Source organism: Chiloscyllium punctatum, chromosome 32 (assembly GCF_047496795.1).
Source record: "Chiloscyllium punctatum isolate Juve2018m chromosome 32, sChiPun1.3, whole genome shotgun sequence".
Lineage (NCBI taxonomy): Eukaryota > Metazoa > Chordata > Chondrichthyes > Orectolobiformes > Hemiscylliidae > Chiloscyllium > Chiloscyllium punctatum.
In genome coordinates this window covers 14,964,769-14,988,920 of record NC_092770.1, presented here as the reverse complement: position 1 = coordinate 14,988,920, position 24,152 = coordinate 14,964,769, and the positions used below count along the sequence as shown (strand labels likewise).

General features: G+C 42.5%; 1 protein-coding gene and 1 long non-coding RNA gene across 3 annotated transcripts in view; one reads left to right on the top strand and one right to left on the bottom strand.

The window, feature by feature from the left end:
- Nucleotides 1-233: 233 nt before the first annotated feature.
- On the bottom strand, nt 234-23,834 carry LOC140457913 (uncharacterized). The gene is made up of 3 exons (XR_011953415.1): nt 23,730-23,834; nt 23,046-23,101; nt 234-954 (listed from the first exon to the last, which is right to left on the bottom strand). It is a non-coding gene; the product is annotated as an uncharacterized lncRNA (long non-coding RNA).
- Nucleotides 23,778-24,152, top strand: part of cnot2 (CCR4-NOT transcription complex, subunit 2) — a 145,050-nt gene continuing 144,675 nt past the window's right edge. The window contains exon 1 of one of the 2 annotated variants that reach the window (XM_072551693.1): nt 23,778-23,866. Coding sequence is in view for 1 of the 2 variants with exons in the window: in XM_072551692.1 (XP_072407793.1) it covers nt 23,862-23,866 (5 nt within the window). In the remaining variant the exon portion in view is untranslated. The remainder of the gene's footprint in view (nt 23,867-24,152) is intronic. The other variant, XM_072551692.1, reaches the window with a different exon arrangement.

Below are 24,152 nucleotides of genomic sequence, written 5' to 3'. Positions count from 1 at the left end.
GCTGATTCATGGAATGTTTTAGCTGATGAGAAATTCTGGGTCATTACTAACTTATAATTTAATCAGCTTTTTCTGATTGCTGTAAAATATGCTGGGAATTTTCAAAATTGCAGGAGGGTGTTGTTTAGCAGTTAGGGAGTCACCTCGAAACTACAATGATTAAAAAGATCTGACTAAGTTTGTTTTATACATGAACTTAGTAAATAACAAATATACAAATATTAAAAAGCATAAGGATTTTAATTTGCCTTTTATTGTATAGATTATTTGATGAACATTTTCAAAAAGTACTTTCACCTTAAAAAAGATAATTGGTTTGGGCAAATGCAATTCCTGGGGCTGCTTGTACAAATGTTGCATCTTAGTGTGAACATTCCACTCTTCCCTCTGGCTACTTACAAGGCCAATGGAACACACCTGAAATCCAGTCCCGATCAACACTGAATCAGCAGGTATTTGCAGATTCAAGTCATTACTCCATGCACGACAGAGCCAGAGCCATTCCCAGGCCTAACATTCCTGATGAAGAGTTTATGCTCGAAACATTGACTCTCCTGCTCCTCAGAATTTGCCTGACTGGCTGTGCTTTTCCTCTGATCTTCAACTCTGATCTCCAGTCCTCACTTTCTGCAGGCCGATTCCCAGCTTGGAAAGGAGAAATGAATCTTACAATGCAGCCATCCATGAAATTTCAGTCTATACGTATACAAGAGTTCATGTGGCACAGTTAGAAGCATCCCTGCCACTAAGCCAGAAGTTCCAGGTTCAAGCCCCACTCCAGGATTTGATGGAAGGTGCATTGAAAACACAGCCAAATAGACTGATAATCAATCTGTAAATCTTTCCAATATATCCATTCACAGACAGGAAGAGTGGGAGTTTCGTAGTCAACCAAGCTTGCTGTGGATGGCATCTCTCAAGTTACAGCTCTGGTGACAGATGGGTGAACTGTTCCTGGAGAAAAATATGCAAACAAATGAAGCAGATAAAGTATATATGTAAAATAACGAACTGTAGATGATGGAAGTCTAAAACAAAAACCAAAATTGCTGGAGCAACTCAGGTCTGGGAGTATCTGGAGCAAGGAGTCGAAAAGTGTAGCGCTAGAAAAGCACAACAGGTCAAGCAGCATCCGAAGAGCAGGAGAGTCGACTTTTTAGGCAGAGATCCTTCATCAGGAATGGGGGGAGGGAGGGCAGGGGGTGGGGAGATAAATAGGAGGACGAGGGTGGGGCTGGGGGGGGGGGGGTGGAAGGTACCTCGTAAGGCTATAGGTGGATGGGGGGGGGGGGGAAGTGATAGTGATTGGGGGGGGGGGAAGTGATAGTGATGGGGGGGGGGGGAAGTGATAGTGATGGGGGGGGGAAGTGATAGTGATGGGGGGGGGAAGTGATAGTGATGGGGGGGAAGTGATAGTGATGGGGGGGAAGTGATAGTGATGGGGGGGGAAGTGATAGTGATGGGGGGGGGAAGTGATAGTGATGGGGGGGGGAAGTGATAGTGATGGGGGGGGGAAGTGATAGTGATGGGGGGGGGAAGTGATAGTGATGGGGGGGGGGAAGTGATAGTGATGGGGGGGGGGAGAAGTGATAGTGATGGGGGGGGGGAAGTGATAGTGATGGGGGGGAAGTGATAGTGATGGGGGGGGGGAAGTGATAGTGATGGGGGGGGGAGGGGGAGTGATCGTGATAGGTGGGAAGGGAGGCTGGAGCAGATAGATGGGAAGGAAGATGGACAGGTATGACGGGGCAAGAAAATAGAGTTCACATTTTGAATCAAGTGTCCCTTCTTCAGAACGAAGTTCTATTTTCAGAGCACATACCTACATGTACTACTAGGTGTAGGAAGTGAAAAGAAGATGTAAACACAAATTTGAATCAGTTTGTCACAGATTTTATTGTCTGAGATTAACAAAGTAACCTAACACCAAGATGTTTTTATATTTTATGACAAATTAAGGATGATTAGAGTCCCAGCTGAACAGCAGCCAAGATATGTAAACATCATACTACCTGACTGAAATCAGAAAAAGTTGTATGTAACTTTTATCTAACTGGAATTAATGAAAACAGGTGAAAGCCAAAAGAATAACATACATCATTCTTTTTACCTTAGAAATATCATGAAGAATCTTCTCTGTTTTGAGATCTTAAGCCATACATAAAGTAATACCAGTATGAACACAGCACTAATACATTAACCAAGAACTATTTGGGCTGCAGTTATGCTGTACTAACAGTTTGAAAATATTGTGCTAGACACACTTAGGAAACAAGGATTATATTATGGATTGTAAATTACATGCTGCTCACCAAGAGGAAGCCTGAATGTATATATTTCAGAACTTCACCACACCTGCAACTTTAATATTAAGACAGAATAAAAGGGAACACTTAATTTCTCAGAACTTTAACAAAATAATTTTGCAAAGGTTTATGAAGTGATAATCAAGCAACTCAGCACACTGACTTAATTCTTTTTACACCTGTCATCACGCTGTCATTTTGATATACCTTTGTGACAATCAAATAATGCAACATGGCTTCCAGGTGGGGAATTGGCTTGGCTTTAATTCATTTCAGAATCAGAGCAGAATAAGTCATTGTTGTCGATAATTCCTTTAATTGTCAGAAAGGTAGTTCAATTTAATTATCACATGAAGCACTGGACATGAAGGGATATCATGACTGACATCCTGATTTGAAAATTCCATAGTCGCATTTTTTATTTGTTTGAAAAATATTGTTTCTAAAATGTAAAAGACTTACTAAGTTGAAGATAAAGTTTTATTAAATAATTTTATTGAATGATCATTTGATTGTGATTAGATGTCAGATATACTAATTGAGGGGTTTGATTAAGAAGTCTTTAGTTTGGAAATGTTGCTTGTGTTTGCATTATCTAGTGAAATTGGTAATGCATGAATCTGTTAATAATAGTGTTGCAAGTTATAGTGGAAAATTTCAGGTTCATGGCACAGTGACAGTTTCCCTACCTCTGAACCAGAAGTAGACAGGCAGGACGCTGGAAGAACGCAGCAAGCTAGGCAGCACCTGGAGATGGAGAACTTGTCTTGCTATGTTCTTCCAGCCTTGTCTACTTTGGATTCTAGCATCTGCAGTTTCTTTTGTCTCTGAACCAGAAAATCTGGGTTCAAGTCCCACCTACCACAGACGTATCAAATTACATCTGAGGTTGATTAAAAAATATCTAGTGGAAACTTTCCACAAATGTATTAATCAAATAGCCTTAATTTGTGCACAGCTTCTTTTCCCTTCAGTTACTAACCCAATGTAAAGTTCATCTTTTCTCTATTTGTATGAAGGTGGGCTGATTAAAGACCAAAAAGAGCTTTTTACAGAGACAGAGGGCAGGACTGAAGTATGAAATTACTACTTTACATTTGTCTTCAATAAAGCAGACTGTAATTGTGGCAGTAAAGGAGATATCAACAGCATTGGATAGGGTAAAAATAAAGATGAGGTAAACAGAACTTTGGAAGATTGCAATATATCACACAATTTTGTCCCAATTATTGTCTCTAAAAGCTTCTTTGTTGCCAACATGACATCGACTGGTCTGTAATTACCAGGTCCAATTCCTTTTTTGAGCAAAAGTGCAAAATGCGCTATTAGCCAGTCCTCACGTGGGAATCCTTTTTGCAAGTTGTTGTAATATGGAATGCATTGTCTGCAAAGGTGACCCCAGTAGACGCAGTATTAACTTTCATCCTTTGAAAAACAAGATCTATCCATTAGATTTCTCAATAAACCCAATCATGGGTTTATTATCAAAACAAAACTTATTCAGTGAAGATGCAATAATTGGTTAACATATGCAGTCAGTAATGTGGAAGTTTAAATCTTAATCTCTATAAGTATCCCCAAAACACACATGCAAAACAAAAATCTTGCATAAGTTGGCTTTCTGAAAGGAAACTCTTGAAGGCAAAAGGTTAAACCATAGAATGATCTGTGGAATTTATTGATGTGATATTTTGTCATGGATGATGATCACTAATCATGCACAGATATCTCTGGATTTTTCCGGATACAGCTCAGACCAATCTTGAGATGTTTCTTCAATCATTTTCTCAAAAGAACAAATACATTTCATCCAGAACTCAACTTACAGGAAGGATATTATTAAGTTGGAGACGGTGCAAAAGAGATTTACCAGGTTGCCGGGTAGAGAAGGTTTTAATTAGAAAGAAAGGCTGGACAGGTTGGGACTTTTTTCACTGGTATGTAGAAGGTTGAAAGATGACTTTGTAAAGGTTTATAAAATCATAAGGGATAGGAATAGGGTTAATGGTAGGTATCTTCTCTCTCACGATGGGGATTTCAAGTCTAGGGGGCATATTTTTATGGTGAAAGGAGAGAGTTTTGAAAAAGACATGGGCCATTTTTCTTTTACACACATTGAATGAACTTCCTGGGAAGTGAAGGATGCAGGCACATTTACAATGTTTAAAAGATACTTAGATAATTACGTGAATAGGAAAGATTTGGGGGGACGTGGGCCAGAAATAGGCAGGTGGGGCTAGTTTGGGATACTGTTTCACATGGACTGGTTGGACCAAAGGGTCTGTTTCGGCAATGTATGACTCTATAAGAGAGCTTTCTTTGAGGAAATAAGAGATCATCTGTGCAACATGTTCTTAGCAAGTATTCTATCAACTCAACTTGCTCTTAGCAAGTTCTCCTCTAACTTAGCTTGTTCTCAGCAGGCTTCTTTCCAACTGAACCAGATAAAACAAGCATTTCTCCCAGCTAGCCTCAGTATGAAAGCAAGAGTTATCATCAGTTATGTAATTTCAAGGAAGCTCTATTTAAAAGAATGTTCAATGTTAAGAGTGAAGTTTCAATGACTCCTTTTAAATAAACTACTCCAGGTATTTCCATTTTTCAAAATCCTTCAAAGTTTTACAAACAGTATTAAAGTGCCTTTGTAACACCATCCTTAACTCAATTTTAAACAACGGTACAACATTACCAGTCCTTCAATCCTCCCATACCACTAGTGATTGTGACATACACACGTGCTTAGTATAGAAACTGAAATATCATAAACAGAAATTTTAAAAAGTGATCCTTTTTGTTATCATAATGGAGATACCTAACTTTCCACAAATACATTAGTTTTCCAGGGTGAACAAACCTGTTCACCAGTAAATATCAACATAGTATTCCATTAAAAACCTGGTTACACTTCATTCAAAAGCAAGGCTACGACCTTAAAAGGAAAGTTCTTTCAGTTCAGTGATCACTAATAGTTTAAACTTTGGAATTTCCACATCCCATTGTACATGTGGACATTAAATCAGTTTCAGACAGTGAAAATTGATTTGGAGGTGCTAGTGTTCGACTAGGGTGTACAAAGTTAAAAAATCACACCACCAGGTTATAGTCCAACAGGTTTATTTGGGAGCACTAGCTTTCGGAATACTGCTCCTTCAAGGAGTAGCGCTTCAAAAGCTAGTGCTTCCAAATAAACCTGTTGGACTATATCCTGATGTTGTGTGATTTTTAACGCCAGACAGTGAATGCTAACAGTTTCATTACTGGCATTGCTATAAAAAATCCAAACTTGCTAAATGGAGATAATTACTCGAAGACCATAATTGTTAATATATGTTTTCTTACCTTGTGCCTTGTACTTTCTAAAAAAAAAACACAGCACCTGCACTCACCATGCAGACCTTAAGTCGCTTCTATGGAAAAGTATAACAAGTAGCTTGAGACGACTGCCTTCCATTGCTATACCTCTGGCAGAAACTAACTCTAGAAAATTCAAATGTTCTGTGTTTTGGCCAACTATTTTCTGATTCTATTAGTGACAATGCCAAAGTTGCACGCATTAAAGGCTACCATTGAGAATTATGTCTCCCCTTTGCAGAAAGTGATAATTCGTGTAGGTTGGAAACTCTCTGTGCATTCATAATTAGGTCAACCTTGGGAAAGTTAATAAAGTTGACCCAGAAGTAATGTTAGCACTCCAATGTATATGGAGCTATTTTAGTCTCATGACTGGAAAAATCAGACTAAGATATAAAAGTTGGAAAATTTTCTCAGTTTTCCTGTTAATGAATTCTGGAAACGTGTGCTCCATTCCCACCCAGATGTAGCAAGGCTATTACATCAGGGAAAAATAGAAACTGTGAATTATTTGTTAAAAAATAAACATATTTTCAGCTGAGTGAATAATTCCGCATTTTGTCTTTAAGTTCACTCATGGGATGTGAACATTGCTGGATATTACTGGCTGAATCAGCATTTTTGAACTACTGAAGTACATGTGCTGTAGGCAGTTTCATTTCTTTGTTGAGACTTTGTACTGATTGTTACAACAGAATGGTTTTCTAGACCATTTCAAAAGGCAGTTGAGAGTCAACTGTAGTCTGGAATCACATTCCAGCCAGACCAGGTAAGGATAGTGGATTTCCTTCCCTAAAAGATATGAATGAACCAAATGTATTTTTTCCCCTACAATCGGCAGTGGTTTGGTTATTGTCAGACTCTCCAGATAGTTATTGAATTCAAATTTCACCATCGACCACAGTGGGACTTGAACCCAGGTCTCCAGAACATGAGCTGAGTTTCTGGATTAATAGTCCAGAAATAATAACACTAAGCCAACGCTTCCTCTGCCTACTTCTCTGTATGCTGAGGCCAAACAGAGAGTAAATAGTACATATTTTTGTCATTTGCAGGTAGCTATTACATTTTTCCATCAATATGTAGGAATATTGTCTCCAGATGGATAGGCTTCAAGAAATGGCAAGGAGATACAGGCATTCAAATTTGCAAAACAACCAGGATACGGTGGAATACAGTAAGGCTAAGAATTACAGTTCTTCTTTAAAAATTAACCATTGAAAGTGTGGAGTGTCAATCTTTCAGCTCCTAGTTATTTTTGGAGATTTTGTTATGATTCCAGCTGATGTAAGGACTGGACAAGTCAGATTCCAGAATAAAACTTTGCTTGATTATCCAATTACATATATTAGAATTATTATATTGTATTAACCCAAACACATAAATAGAAAGCAGGAATTATCAACAGTGCTCCGCCTGAAGATGTTACCTACTAGGGTGACGAAACGTCTGGAAATGAACCTTCTAGCTCAGCGAGCAAACCTACATTCACAAATATTAGATGTATGAATTATGTGGCTGTTAGTCACTGAAAAAATGTACATGACACTGTGGATATTCTTTAACAACAGAAGTTTATTGCACAAAAGAGAAAAACATCAAACACACCAAACACGCACGCACACACACACATATTATATATATGCTGCAGTTAAAAAGATCTTAACACAGTCATCAAAGCGAAGTTTCAATCTGTTCCCAACACCATCTGTTACAATCAATCCCAAAGGAATAACTTTCCTATCTTTGCTTTTCAAATCTTAACTGACTTTTTCCAGTTTCTTTCCCTTGGACTGTTGAAACTTTATTTTAGGATTCCTTTCCAAGTGCACTGGCATGTACCTCTCACAATTCTGATAACTTAAACTTTCTCAGTTCTAACAACTTGGAAGCTTTGATCCAAAGTCTCCTGGCCTGGAAGTTCCATAGACTAGACACCACTTCTGAAGGTACCAGCACTGAAAGTAACAGATTGCCCTGAATGGAATTGGGAAAAACCTGGGACTGACTTTTGTCAGCCTCCTGAATGACCCATCCAATGATCAGTCTGTTGGGAAAATAGAGTGAATTTGGAAAAAATCAGATTTCTGATGTTGAGAAAAATGTCTGATTTTTCTCTCAAAGGTTAAATGGAGAGATGAGAATCTTGCTGGTGAATGTCAAGAAGCCTATGCATATTTGTTTATATGTCATTATTACCTATCCTCATCTCACTAGCATGCAGTCTACCAAATCCGACGAAGCAAAGAGATACAAGACAGTGGCAATTCGTGAGATGAAAGGCAGGTACTTGGTGATTTCAGCTCATAGCATGCACCTCCTCAGCACTACTTCCACCTTAGATGGCAATGCCCAACTGTTCAGGGCACGCTCTACTAGCAGCAATTGCTTGTACACCCTGACCACAGAGGTTGACATCAGATATGTGGTGAAGCTAATACATCATTTTGGCACATTTCTGAATCAATTAGAATAGTTATGCACATTAATGCAGCACCTTGGAGTACTGAAACACTTTTCATTGTAATGCTGCTGTCAAGTCACCTTATCCACAGGGTCAGGCACCCATCTCTTCCATTAGAACAAGAAGCACCTCAGCTCTTCATCTGCTTTCTTGACACCGCTTAATTTTGTGCTGACTTGGATGCTCATAGCACCTCTGCTTTGCAGAGATCCTTGTAATGTTTTGCCACCTCATTTTGTAGACCACTGTACCTATGTGCTGCCTTGCCTTAGTGCAGAGACAAAGCCAGGCAGTTTGGCATGGTTGTCATCCATGGACAGTGAAGGGATAGACATACAGTCATGGAGATGTACAGCATAGAAACAGACCATTCGGTCCAACCCGTCCATGCTGACCAGATATACCAACCCAATCTAGTCCCACCTGCCAGCATCCGGCCCATATCCCTCCAAACCCTTCCTATTCATATACCCAAACAAATGCCTTTTAAAGGTTACAATTGTACCAGCCTCCACCACTTCCTCTGGTAGCCCATTCCATACACGTACCACCCTCTGTGTGAGAAAGTTGCCCCTTAGGTCTCTTTTATGTCTTTCCCCTCTCACCTTAAACCTATACCCTCTAATTCTGGACTCTCCCACCCCAGGGAAAAGACTTTGTCTATTTATCCTATCCATGCACCTCATAAGTTTGTAAACCTCTATAAAGTCACCCCTCAACCTCCGACGCTCTAGGGAAAACAACCCCAGCCTGTTCAGACTCTCCCTATAGCTCAAGTCCTCCAACCCTGGCAACATCCTTGTAAATCTTTTCTGCACTCTTTCAAGTTTCACAACATCTTTCCGATAGGAAGGAGACCAGAATTGCACGCAATATTCCAACAGTGGCCTAATCAATGTCCTGTACAGCCGCAACATGACCTCCCAACTCCTGTACTCAATACTCTGACCAATAAAAGAAAGCATACTAAACGCCTTCTTCACTATCCTATATACCTTCGACTCCACTTTCAAGGAGCTATGAACCTGCACTCCAAGGTCTCTTTGATCAGCAACACTCTCCAGGATCTTACCATTAAGTGTATAAGTCCTGCTAAGATTAGCTTTCCCAGACATGTTGCCGTACAGCACTGTGTTGTGTCAATATAACAACTACAGCTTGTCCCAGTAACTTAAATGGCAAACACACTGCATGTGCTTCAGATAAATGGAGTAAAATATGGGTAAGTCAGAAACACTTCCAGTGTCCAGAAAATCACATGTGCAGGAGATGTCTCCAGTTGTAAGAAATCTTTGTTTTGTGTCTGAAACACTGGCAGCAGTCACTTTGTAATATCTGCAAGGCTACAATCTTTACTAGTAGCATGTATAATGAGATGGACACATTGCAGGTAAAGAATATATACAGGAAGAAATGAAATGGGTGACCACCAGACAGAATAAAAGCTCCAAACAGGTAGGGCAGAATTACCTCGTGGCATCTACCGCTCTAATAGACTTTCCGCTTTGGAGTCATAGACTCTTAGAGATGTAAAGCATGGAAACAGACCCTTTGGTCCAACTTGCCAATGCCAACCAAATATCCCAACCTAATCTAGTCCCATTTGCCAGCACTTGGCTCATATCCCTCCAAACTCTTCCTATTCGTATACCCATCCAGATGTCTTTTAAAGGTTGTAATTGTACAAGCCTCCAGCACTTCCTCTGGCAGCTCATTTCATACATGCATCACCCTCTGCGTGAAAAAGTTGGCCCATAGGTCCTTTTTACATCTTTCCCCCTCACCCTAAACCTATGCCCTCTAGTTCTGGATTCCCCCACCCCAGGGGGTCTATTTATCATATCCATGCCCCTCCTGATTTTATAAACCTCTATGAGGTCACCTCTCTGAGGGGCAGGACAGTGGCTCCATGGTTAGCACTGCTGCCTCACAGCGAAAGGGACCTGAGTTCAATTCCAGCCTCTGGCAATTGCCTTTGTGGAGTTTGCATATTCTCCCATGTCTGCATGGGTTTCCTCCAGGTGCTTTGGTTTCCTCCCATAGTCCAAAGATATTCTGGTTAGGTTAATTGGCCAAGCTAAATTGCCCATAATGTTCTGTGATGTATAGGTCAGGTGCATTAGTCAGGGGAAAATGGGTCTGGGTGGGATACTCTTTGGGGGGGATTCGATGTGGATTTGTTGGGCCGAAGGGCCTGTTTCCACACTATAGGGATTCTAATTCTATCTAAACCCCTCAGCCTTCGACGGTCTAGGGAAAACAGTCCCAGCCTATTCACCCTCTCCCTATAGCTCAAATCCTCCAACCCTGGCAACAACTTTTCTGAACCCTTTCAAGTTTCACAACATCCTTCTAATAGGAAGGAGACCAGAGTTACGCGCAATATTCCAAAAGTAGCCTAACCAACACCCTGGAAAAAGTGAGGACTGCAGATGCTGGAGATCAGAGTTGAAAAATGTGATGCTGGAAAAACACAGCAGGCCAGGCAGCATCCAAGGAGCAGGGGAATCGATGTTTCGGGCATAAGCCCTTCTTCAGGAATGAGGCTCGTGTGCCAGGCAGGCTGAGATAAAAGGTAGGGGGGAGGGGATTTGGGGGAGGGGCTCTGGGAATACAATAGGTAGAAGGAGGTGAGGGTGAGGGTGATGGTGATAGGCTAGAGAGGGGGTGGGGGTGGAAAGGTCGGGAAGAAGATTGCAGGTCAAGAGGACGGTGCTGAATCCGGGGGTTGGGACTGAGATAAGGTGGGGGGAGGGGAAAATGAGGAAGCTGGAGAAATCTACATTCATCCCTTGTGGTTGGAGGGTTCCTAGGCGGAAGATGAGGTGCTCTTCCTCTAGGGTCTGGCGATGGAGGAGGCCAAGGACCTGCATCTCCTTGGCGGAGTGGGAGGGGGAGTTAAAGTGTTCAGCCACGGGACGGTTGGGTTGATTGTTCCCTGAAACGTTCCGCAAGTAGGCAGCCTGTCTCCCCAATATAGAGGAGACCACATCGGGTGCAAAAGATACAGTAAATGACGTGTGTGGAGGTGCAGGTGAATTTGTGACAGATATGGAAGGATCCATTGGGGCCTTGGAGGGAGGTGAGGGGAGAGGTGTGGGCGCAAGTTTTGCACTTCTTGCGGTTGCAGGGGAAGGTGCCGGGAGTGGAGGTTGGGTTGGTGGGGGATGTGGACCTGACGAGGGAGTCACGGAGGGAGTGGTCTCTCTGGAACGCTGATAGGGGTGGGGAGGGAAATATATCCCTGGTGGTGGGGTCTGTTTGGAGGTGGCGGAAATGACGGAGGATGATACGATGTGTCTGGAGGTTGGTGGGGTGGAAGGTGAGGACCAGTGGGGTTCTGTCCTGGTGGCGATTGGAGGGACGGGGTTCAAGGGCGGAGGTGCGGGAAGTGGAGGTGATGCGGTGGAGAAATTCTTCAAAGACCGCAATTTCCCCTCCGACGTGGTTGACGATGCTCTCCAATGCATCTCCTCCACTTCCCGCATCTCCGCCCTTGAACCCCGCCCCTCCAATCGCCACCAGGACAGAACCCCACTGGTCCTCACCTACAACCCCACCAACCTCCGGACACATCGTATCATCCTCCGTCATTTCCACCACCTCCAAACAGACCCCACCACCAGGGATATAGTTCCCTCCCCTCCCCTATCAGCGTTCCGGAGAGACCACTCCCTCCGCGACTCCCTCGTCAGGTCCACACCCCCCCCCTCCCCCCACCAACCCAACCTCCACTCCCGGCACCTTCCCTTGCAACCGCAAGAAGTGCAAAACTTGCGCCCACACCTCCCGCCTGACCTCCCTCCAAGGCCCCAATGGATCCTCCATACCCGTCGCAAATTCACCTGCACCTCCACACACATCATTTACAGTATCCGTTGCACCCGATGTGGTTTCCTTTACATTGGGGAGACAGGCCGCCTACTTGCGGAATGTTTCAGGGAACACCTCTGGGACACCCATACCAACCAACCCAACCGTCCCATGGCTGAACACTTTAACTTCCCCTCCCACTCCACCAAGGACATGCAGGTCCTTGGCCTCGCCAGACCCTGACCACACGACGCCTGGAGGAAGGAGCGCCTCATCTTCCGTCTAGGAACCCTCCAACCACACGGGATGAATGTAGATTTCTCCAGCTTCCTCATTTCCCTTCCCCCCCTTATCTCAGACCCAACCCCCGGATTCAGCACCGCCCTCTCAACCTGCAATCTTCTTCCCGAACTCTCCGCCCTATCACCCTCACCTCCTTCCACCTATCATATTCCCAGCACCCCTCCCCCAAATCCCCTCCCTCCTACCTTTTATCTCAGCCCGCCTGGCACACCAGCCTCATTCCTGAAGAAGGGCTTATGCCCGAAACGTCGATTCTCCTGCTCCTCGGATGCTGCCTGGCCTGCTGTGTTTTCCAGCATCACATTAACCAACATCCTGATATGGTTTCTCAGGGGAAGACAGTGAAAGGCAGGTCCGTGGTCTCAAGAATGGCTCAGCTGCATGATATAAGGAGAAAAAGAAAAGTGGGGAGCAATGGGGAAAGAGGATTCTCTCATAAGGGGAACAGACAGACATTTCCATGGTCGCAGGTGTGACGACGAGATGGTATGTTACTTCACAGGTGCCTCGGTCAAGGATGTCACTAAGTGACTGCATGACCATTTGAAGGGGTAGGGAAAACAGCCCGAGAATTTGGCCCATTTCAGTATAAATGATACAGGTAAAATGCTGGATGAGGTGCCACACTATAATTTAGGGAGCCATGGGACTGATTCTGGGAAGATGGGATTTATACAAGCTGGATAGTTTGCATGCAAGCGGGACTAGGACCAATATTATTGTAAAGGCTTTTCTGTGGGAGATTGTTTAAAACAGAGTGGCAACAGGATGGAAATTTGATCAAAGAAATGAGAATGAGGGAAACAAAGGTGGAAAAGAGAGACAGAAAAATAGCAAGCAGAAGTGGAAGGCAGAGGAAACAAGGGTCAGCAGCAAATTAGGGCATAATACAATAAAAAATGTCTGATAATGTTAAAAAGGCAAGTTTTGGGGAGGTAGGTGTGGGGGAATATTGGATGACTACAGAAATTGAGGCTCTCGTCAAAAAAAGGAGGCAAATGGTAGGGATAGACAACTGGGATCAAGGCAATCCGTCATCATGAGGGGAATTAGGAAGGCAAAAAGGGTATGAGATAGCTTTGGCAAATAGGGTTAAGCAGAATCCAAAGAAATTCTACAAATACTTTCAGGGCAAAAGGATAACTAGGGAGAGAAAAGGGCCCTTTAAAGATCAATAAGGTTGTGTGTGTGTGAAACCACAGGAGATGGATGAGACACTATATGAATATTTCACGTCAGTATTTACTGTGGAGAAGGACATGAAAGCTAGAGAACCTGGGGAAAATAAACAGTAATAATGTTGAGAAGAGTCCATATTACAGAGGAGGAGATGCTGGACGTTTTAAAATGCATTAACTTGGATAAATCCCTGGCACCTGATCGGGTGTTTTCCAGAACTTTGTGGGAAGCTAGGGGAGTGATTACTGGGTCCCTTGCTGGGATATTTGTATCAACAATAGCTATGGGTGAGATCCCAGAAGACTGGAGGGTGGCTAATGTTGTGTCATTACTTAAGAAAGGTGGTAAGAAAAAAACCAGGGGAACTATAGCCTGGTAACCCTGATGTCAGTGGTGGGGAAGTTGTTGCAGGGGATTCTGAGGGACAGGATTTACATTATTTGGAAAGGCAAGGACTGATTAGGGATAGTCAATATGGTTTTGTGCGTAGGAAATCATGTCTCACTAACGTGATTGAGTTTTTTGAAAAGTAACAAAGAAGATTAATGAAGGCAGAACTGTAGATGTTGTCTATATGAACTTCAGTAAGGTGTTTGACAAAGTTCCTCATAGTAGACTGGTTAGCAAAGTTAGATCATATGGAATCCAGGCAGAGCTAGCCAGTTGGACACAAAATTGGTTTGAAGGTCAAGACAGAGTGGTGGCGGAGGGTTGTTTTACCAGCAGCATGCCACACAGATCAGTAGTGGGTCCACTGCTTTTTGTCATTTGTATAAATGACTTGGATGCGAATCTAGGACTAATGGTTAGTAAGTTTGAAGGTGACACCAAAATTGGTGGTGTAGTGGACAGTAAAGAAGGGGGACTTTGAACAGATGGGCAGAGGGATGGCAGATGGAGCTTAATTTAGGCAATGTAAGATGCTGCAGTTTGGTAAGGTAAATCAGAGCAGGACTTAATGGTAGGCTCATGGGGAGTGTTCGTGAACAAAGAGACCTTGAAAGCAGATTTGCAGGTAGACTGGGTAGTGAAGAAGGTGTTTAGTATGCTTGCCTTCATTGGTCAGTAGATTGAGTATGGGAGTCAAAAGGTGTGGCGCTGGAACAGCACAGTCAGTCAGACAGCAACGGAGGAGCAGGAGAGTTGATGTTTCGAGTATAGGCTCTTCATCAGGAAAGTAGATAAGAGCTTATGCTCGAAACATCAACCCTCCTGCTCCTCGGATGCTGCCTGACCAGCTGTACTTTTCCAGAACCACATTTTTTTAACGCTGATTTCCAGCATCTACAGTCCTCACTTTCTCCCTCCGCATTGAGTATGGGAGTTTGGATATAATGGTGTGGCTGTACAGGACACGGGTTAGGACACTTTTGGAATACTGTGGTCAATTCTGGTCTTTCTGCTACAGGATTTGCTGTGGAAAAGGATATGGAAGATATAGACTGTAGGGAAATAGATGGTGACATCTTGCAAAATGTCCAGATTACAGAGGAGGAAGTGCTAGATGCCTTGAAATGGTTAAAGGTGGATAAATCCCCAAGACCTGATCAGGTGTACCCAAGAACTCTGTGAGAAGCTAGAGGAGTGATTGCTGGGCCTCTTGTTGAGATATTTGTATCATCGATAGTCACAGGTGAGGTGCCAGAAGACTGGAGGTTGGCAAACATGGTGCCACTGTTTAAGAAGGGTGGTAAAGACAAGCCAGGGAACTATAGACCGGTGAGCCTGACTTCGGTGGTGGGCAAGCTGTTGGAGGGAATCCTGAGGGACAGGATGTACATGTATTTGGAAAGGCAAGGACTGATTCGGGATAGTCAACATGGCTGTGCGTGTGGGAAATCATGTCTCACAAACTTGATTGAGATTTTTGAATAAGTAACAAAGAGGATTGATGAGGGCAGAGCAGTAGATGTGATCTATATGGACTTCAGTAAGGCGTTTGACAAGGTTCCCCATGGGAGACTGATTAGCATGGTTCGATCTCATGGAAGACAGGGAGGACTAGCCATTTGGATACATAACTGCCTGAAAGGTACAAAGGTGGTGTTGGAGGGTTGTTTTTCAGACTGGAGGCCTGTGACCAGTGGAGTGCCACAAGGATCGGTGCTGTGCCCTCTACTTTTTGTTATTTACATAAATGATTTGGATGCGAGCATAAGAGGTACAGTTAATAAGTTTGCAGATGACACCAAAGTTGGAGGTGTAGTGTACAGCGAAGAGGGTTACCTCAGATTACAACAGGATCTTGACCAGATGGGCCAATGGGCTGAGACGTGGCAGATGGAGTTTAATTCAGATAAATGAGAGGTGCTGCATTTTGGGAAAGCAAATCTTAGCAGGACTTAAACACTTAATGGTAAGGTCCTAGGGAGTGTTGCTCCTTGAAAGTGGTGTCGCAGGTAGATAGGATAGTGAAGAAGGTGTTTGTTATGCTTCCCTTTATTGGTCAGAGTATTGAGTACAGGAGTTGGGAGGTCATGTTGTGGCTGTACAGGACATTGGTTAGGTCACTGTTGGAATACTGTGTGCAATTCTGATCTCCTTCCTATTGGAAAGATGTTGTGAAACTTGAAAGGGTTCAGAAAAGATTTACAAGGATGTTGCCAGGGTTGGAGGATCTGAGCTACAGGGAGAGGCTGAACAGGCTGGGGCAATTTTCCCTGGAGCATCGGAGGCTGAGGGGAGACCTTACAGAGGTTTACAAAATTATGAGGGGCATGGATAGGATAAATAGACAAAGTCTTTTCCTTGGGGTCGGGAAGTCCAGACCTAGAGGGCATAGGTTTAGGGTGAGAGGGGAAAGATATAAAAGAGACCTAAGGGGCAACATTTTCACGCAGAGGGTGGTACGTCTATGGAATGAGCTGCCAAAGGCTGTGGTGGAGGCTGGTACAATTGCAACATTTAAGAGGCATTTGGATGGGTATATGAATACCCATGTGGAGGGATATGGGCCGGGTGCTGGCAGGTGGGTCTAGATTGGGTTGGGATATCTGGTCGGCATGGACAGGTTGGACCGAAGGGTCTGTTTCCATGCTGTACATCTCTATGACTCTCGGAAAGGTGTTGTGAAACTTGAAATGCTTTAGAAAAGATTTGCAAAGACGTTGCCAGGGTTGGAGGGTTTTAATTATAAGGAGAGACTGAATAGGCTGTAGCTATTTTCTCTGGAGTATCAGAGGCTGAAGGTTGACTTTATACGGGTTTATAAAATCTTGAGGGGTTTCATGTCATGAGGCATTGGCATAGTTTCATAACAGGAGGGACCTATACTGATGGGACTGTCTTCACTTGAAACAACCTGAAACCAGTGTTCTAGTGAAAAGGATAAATAGGGTGGTCACTAGGACTTTAAACTAGTGAGTTGAGGGGGGGGGGGGGCGGAAGAGGGAAAGGAAAAACACAGGAAGTAGGATGGTAAATAAAAAGATAAGCAGCAGGTTAGCATGCTCATAACATTTGTAACAAAGTTCTTGAGTTAACGGCATAAAACATCGCAAATTAACATGATTTATTAGCCATTACTGAGACATAGTTACAGGATGGTCACAACTGGGAGTTAAATATCCAGACTGTTCAGGAGGACAGACAGGAAGGTAGAGGGGATGGTGCAGCTCTGATATTCCAAGGACAACATCAAAGCAGTGCTGAGACATGATAAAGGTTCTACGGAGAATGAGGTTGAATCCATTTGGGTGGAAATTAGAAATTCTAACTGTAGGCACAGTCTATAGACCATCAAATAATAACGTCACATTGGGGCAGGCAATAACCAAAGAAATAACTGATGCCTGTAAAAATGGTATGGCAATTATCATGGGGGATTTTAATCTACGTTGATGTGTCAAACCAGCTTGGTCAGGGTAGCCTTGAGGAGAAGTTCGTTGAGTTTATCAGCGATAGTTTTCTTGAACAGTATGTAAAGGCATCGACAGGGGAGCAGCCTCTCCTAGATCTGGTCCTGTATAATATAATGGGAATAATTAATTACCTCATAGTTAGGATCCTCTTGGAAGGAGCGATCACAGTATGGTTGAATTTAGAATACAGATGGAGAGTGTGAAGATAAAATGCAATACCAAGTTGCTGCGCTTAAACAAGGGAGACTACAATAGGATGAAGGAAAAGTTGGCTAAAATAGACTGGAAATGAAGATTGTATGGTGGGACAGGTGATGAGCAGTGGAGGACTTCCAAAGCAATTTTTCAAAGTGCTCAGCAAAAGTATACTCCAGTGAAAAGGAAGGACAGTAAGAAAAGGAGTAATCTGCCATAGGTGTCTAAGGAAATAAGGGAGGCTATCAAATTGAAAGAGAAGGCATACAAAGTGGCCAAGATCAGCAGGAAACTAAAAGATTGGGAAAACTTCAAAGGTCAACAGAAAGCCACAAAAAGAGTTATGAAGAAAAGCAAGATAGAATATGTGAAACAAACTAGCACAGAATATAAAGACAGATAGCAAAAGCTTCTATATAAAGAGTGGTTGAAGTAAACATTGGTCCTTTAGAGGATGAGAAGGGACATTTAGTTATGGGATTATATGAAATGGCCGAGGCATTGAATAGGTATTTTGTGTCGAAGACACTAATAACATGCCAGTAACTGTCAAAGAGACAAAGGTAGGTGAGGACCTGGAAACAATTATTATTATGGAAGAGGTAGTGTTCGGCAAGCTAATGGAGCTAAAGATAGATAGGTCTCCTGGCCCTGATGGAATGCATCCCAGGGTACTAAAAGAGATGGTGGGAGAAATAACAAGTGCCCTTGTAATTTTCCAAAATTCGCTGGACTCTTGGGCAGTTCCAGCAGATTGTAAAACAGCAAATGTAGCATCACTGTTTAAAAAGAGAGGTAGACAAAAGATGGGGAATTATAGACAGGTCAGCTTAACTTCTGCAGTGGGGAAGACGCTCGAGTCTATTATCAAGGAAGAAATAGCAAAGCATCTAGATAGAAATTGTCATGTTGGGCAGATGCCGCATGGGTTCATGAAGGGCAGGTCATACCTAATTAAGCTTTTGGAATTCTATGAAGACATTACGAGCAAGGTGGACAATGGTTACCCAGTAGATATAATGTACCTAGATTTCCAAAAGGTGCCGCACAACAGGCTTCTGCACAAGATAAAGATGCATGGCATTATGGGTAAAGTATTAGCATGGATAGAGAATTGGTTGACAAACAGGAAGCAAAGAATGAGGATAAATGAATGCTGTTGGCAATCAGTAACTAGTGGTGTGCCTTCGGGATCGGTGTTGGGACTGCAATTATTCACAATTTTTGTAGATGATTTGGAGTTGGGGACCAAGTGTAATGTGTCAATGTTTACAGATGGCACTAAGAGGCAGAGGACTGTGAAACTTTGCAGAGGAACATAGATACTTCAAGTGAATGGGCAAAGGTCTGGCAGACAGAGTAAAATGTTAATAAATGTGAAGTCATCCATTTTGGTAGGAGTAACAGTAAAAAGGACTATTACTTGATTGGTAAGAATTTGCAGCGTGCTGCTATGCAGTGGGACCTGGGTGTACTTGTGCATGAATCACAGAGGATTGGTCTGCAGGTACAACAAGTAATTAGGAAGGCAAATGGAATTTTGCCCTTCACTGCAAAGGGATTGGGTTAAAAAGCAGGAAGGTTATGTCGCAGCTGTATAGGGTGCTGGTGAGACCACACCTGGACTACTGTGTGCAGTTTTGGTCTCCTTACTTAAGAAAGGATGTACTAGCACTAACGGGGGTGCAGAGAAGGTTCACTAGGTTGATTCCAGAGTTGAGGGGGTTGGTTTATGAGGAGAAACGGAGTAGACTGGGACTATATTCATTGGAATTTAGAAGAATGAGAGGGGATCTTATAGGAACATATACAATTACGAAGGGAATAGATAAGATAGAAGTAGAGACGATAGTTCCACTGGCAGGTGAAACTAGGATGAGAGGGCATAGTCTCGAAATTAGAGAGCGCAGATTTAGGACTGAATTGAGAAAGAATTTCTTCACCTAGAGGGTTGTAAATTTACAGAATTCCCTGCCCAGCGAAGTAGTTGATGCTACTTCAGTAAATATTTTTAAAGCTAAGATAGATGTTTTTTGAACAATAAAGAAATTAAGGGATACAGTGAGAGGGCGGGTAAGTGGAGCTGAGTCCATGAAAAGATCAGCCATGATCCTACTGAATGGTGGCGCAGACTCAGAGAGCCAGATGAGCTACTCCCACTCCTAATTCTTATCTGCCTTCTTAGAAATAACGTATTTAATCATTGTTAAAAAGTGCCTTTCTGACCTTTTAAGAAGAAAAAATCCTTCACAGAATTGATTCACGACCATCTACATATATTTTCAAATCCAAAATTTCAAAAACATAATATAGAACACAGCTTTCATCACACCTTCTGCAAAAGTAAAAATGCAAAGGTATCCTTAAGAGGTATTTGCATCTTCTTTAAATATAACATTGTTCTTAACACCATTTCTAAGCTACATCATCTGTAATAATTTATTTATATCGAATATGCACCAATTTTCCGAACAACCACATTCTACGCAAGTTTATTTTGATCATGGCATTCTGTTTCGTTCATACTTGCTCTTGAAAAGCACCCGCCATAGTACTGTCTTTACCAGTTGTATGAATTATTTCTAAAAATGTATGATTGTAGTATTAAATTCTAATGAAACAGTCTTAAATTCTCATCTGAAAACTTTCCAAAATTCCTGAAGAGTTGTAGTCGTATAAACAATAGTCTCTTCAAAGTTATTAAACAAGTGAATTTCAAACTTTTGCAGAGTTAAAAGACATTTCTCTACCACCTAATATTTCTGTTGATAAGTATTCCAATTTTAATAATGTCTCACAAACTTGTTTCAGTTTTTTGAAGTAACAAAGAGGACTGATGATGGCAGAATGGTTGTCGTGATCTATATGGAGTTCAGTAAGGCATTCGACAAGGTTCCCCATGGGAAAATGGTTAGCAAGGTTATATCGCATGGAATACTAGCCATTTGGATGAAGAACTGGCTCAAAGGTAGAAGACAGAGGGTGGTAGTGGAGGGTTGTTTTTCAGACTGGAGGCCTGTGACCAGTGGAATGTCACAAGGATTGGTGCTGGGTCCACTACTTTTCGTCATTTATATAAATGATTTGGATGTGAGCATAAAAGATATAGTTAGTAAGTTTGCAGATTACACCAAAATTGGAGGTGTAGTGGACAGAGAAGAAAGTTATCTCAGATTACAATGGGATCTTGACCAGATGACCCAATGGGCTGAGGAGTGGCAAATGGATTCTGGATAAGTGTTGCTGGAAGAGCACAGCAGTGCAGGCAGCATCCAAGGAGCTTCAAAATCAACGTTTCGGGCAAAAGCCCTTCATCAGGAATCATGGAGTTTAATTCAGATAAATGTTCGGTGCTACATTTTGGGAAAGCAAATCTTAGCAGGACTTATACACTTAATGGTCAGGTCCTAGGGAGCATTGCTGAACAAAGAGACCTTGGCGTGCAGGTTCATAGCTCCTTGAAAGTAGAGTCGCAGATAGATCGGATAGTGAAGGCAGCATTTGGTATACTTTGCTTTATTGGTCAAAGCATTGAGTACAGGAGTTGGGAAGTCATGTTGCAGCTGTACAGGACATTGGTTAGGCCACTGTTGGAATACTGCATGCAATTCTGGTCTCCTTCCTATCGGAAAGACGTTGTGAAACTTGAAAGGGTTCAGAAAAAATTTACAAGGCTGTTGTCAGGGTTGGAGGATCTGAGCTACAGGAAGAGGCTGAACAGGCTAGGGCTGTTTTCCCTGGCGCGTCGGAGGCTGACGGGTGACCTTATAGAGGTTTACAAAATTATGAGGGACATAGATAGGATAAATAGACAAAATCTTTTCCCTGGGGTCGGGGAGTCCAGAACTATAGGGCATAGGTTTAGGGTGAGAGGGGAGAGATATAAAAGAGACCCAAGGGGCAACTTTTTCTTGCAGAGGGTGGTACGTGTATGGAATGAGCTGCTAGAGGAAATGGTGGAGGCTGGTACAACTGCAACATTTAAAAGGCATCTGGATGGGTATATGAATAGGAAGAGTTTGGAGGGATATGGGCCAGGTGCTGGCAAGTGGCTCTAGATTGGGTTGGGATATCTGGTCAGCATGGACGGGTTGGACTGAAGGGTCTGTTTCCGTGCTGTACATCTCCATGAATCTAATTGACTGGCCATTTGATCTCCATTTCTCCCCATTTCGTAAAATGGCACTTCACAGCAATAATATTGGCATTAAAAGCCAGAGGTTGTCATTGTGGTGTCACCTGCCTTCCTGCTACACTATCTATGCCCCTCATAATTTAATATCTTTCAATCATGTCCTGCCTCATCTGCTCCAAGGAAAACAACTCTTGTCTATCCAATCTCTCCTCACGAAAAAAACTCTGCTCAGTCAACGCGCTGGTAAATCTCCTTTGTATCTGCTCCAGTGCAATCAGTTACTATCTTGGCAAATCTCCTTTGTCGCCCCTCTGAGGACTTGACATCTTTCTAAGATGTTCTGTACAAAATGTACACAAAACTCCAGCTAAGACTAATGATGCGTAAATTTCACATGGTTTCCTCGATGGTGCATATTTTTGTGTTTAACAGTTCTAATTAAAAAGCCAGTGTGGTGTTGCAACTTAAACTTAAGCTCGTGGTACAGTGATATGCCTCTACCTCTGAGCCAGGAGGCCCAGATTCAAGTCACACTTGCTCCAGAGGAGTGTAATAACATCACTGAATAGGTTGATTGGGAAAAATCGGTCAAACTGAGGGCCCTTTTATGGTGCAGTGATAGTACCCCTGGACCAAGAAGCCTGGTTTCAAGCCCCATCTGCCTCAGAGGTGTTTAATATGATCTCTGAACAGGTTGATTAGAAAAATAGGTAAAAATCCAGTATGGTGTTACAATGTATGTCGTGCTTGTGGCACAGTGGTAGTGCCCCTACCTTTGAGCCAGGAGGCTCGGTTCAAGACTGACCTGCTCCAGAGATGAGAAATAACATCTCTAAACAAGTTGATTAGAAAACAACTACAATTTAAGTCACTATAATATCAGATTTGATAGCTGCAATCTTATTATTTTTGTAATCAGATTTTGGGTTAGCAGGCTAGTGTACTTTTGTTCTTGGCGTTTTAACAGTTATTTGAAACCAACGTTTTAATTACAGTTTTAGTAGTCATTGTCTCTATCTATAATTCTATGGATATTTACCAGCTGGTAGTCTGGACAGCATGTACTTATATTTCACTCAACTGGCTGGCCTTTGCAGCATACTGCACACATAAAATTGCACGATTTGTAAAAACAATAGATTTGCGCTCACTGAATATTGAAGCTTATTCAAATTATTCAGTTATTTGAATGGGATATTTGCTAAATATACTTTATTGGGACAGTAACAGCTGTGTTATGCTGTGTATCTCCACAGTTAAAGTCACTGTTGCCTCCACATCTGTTACTATCAATATCATTTTCAAAACTGCTATAGAAAACCTCAAAAATCGTAGGCAACTGTCATTATATGAAATAACAATAGATATTTTAAGTAGCAAACAAAGACAAGTACAGCACTAGATTTTTAGATCCTGGTTACGTTAAATATTATACTTACAATTTATGACACCATCACAAATCCTCCATTACTGCTTTGTTTCTAGTTGCAGCTGTCTGTTATGTAATATTAATCAAATCATGAATCAAAATAAGATTACAGTTGGACAATAGGTAAATGATCACACCAGTACAAGTAAATTTCAAAGATTAACACCAATGCAATTACACAAACCTCACAGATGCAACTAATAAAAAAATTCAAAACTATTTCTATATCGAGAAAATACATAGCAAACCACTTCTGAAATGACATAACTTCCACATTTTTGAATATCGAGGTATAGAAAAATTCACCAAAAGGCAAATTTACTGCATACTGACGACAGGTAGAAATGGATAGTCTTTTGCTAAACTGATATGCAGTCTCAGTCAAAAGTTCTGCGCCATTCACATATCATGTGGAACTGGCGAAAACAGCTCGAGACAGAAATAGTGTGAAATATACACAAGGATGATTTTTCAGTCCGAGACACATTTATCACCAGCTCCAGGCCTCACAAACCCTCTCCCTCGGCACAACTGTCGGGATTTTGGCGCAAATGTTGTCCAAAAAAAAAAAATCTCACGATGCGCGAACGTAAAACACACAATGAAGGTTTCCAAACAAGAGAGGGAAGAAAGAAGTGAAAGCAGAACCCGATAATAAGAAATGGAAACGGTTCTTCCGTTACTCGCCTCCCACCTGTTTGTTTTGTGTTGTCGTCCTTTCGCCGGCTTCCAGAGGAGGGAGGCCAAAGGTCATAGGGTAAAGGGCAGCACCCAGCATCCCCGGTGCAATACACAGCCATCTTGGAGTTATTTTAGGAGATAATTCATGCGGTAAGTTTTAACGTTTTCTTTCTTTATTTCTCGCTCGGAGCCGCCGGAGCTCCGTCCCTTCGGCATCGGCGGCAACTTTTTCGATGAAAATGTTGCCGAGCGCGGCGGCGGGGTATGCGGGCTGACCGTGCAGATCTTGGGCGGCTGCTGTGCCTTTTTTTTGTCTGGGCTCTGACTGAGTCTCCCTCTCCACTATCCCCCCCCCCCCCCCTCTCTCTCTCTCTCTCTCTCTCTCTGTGGTTTAATCGAGTACCGTCAAAAAAAAGCGGACAGGCCAACCCAAGCA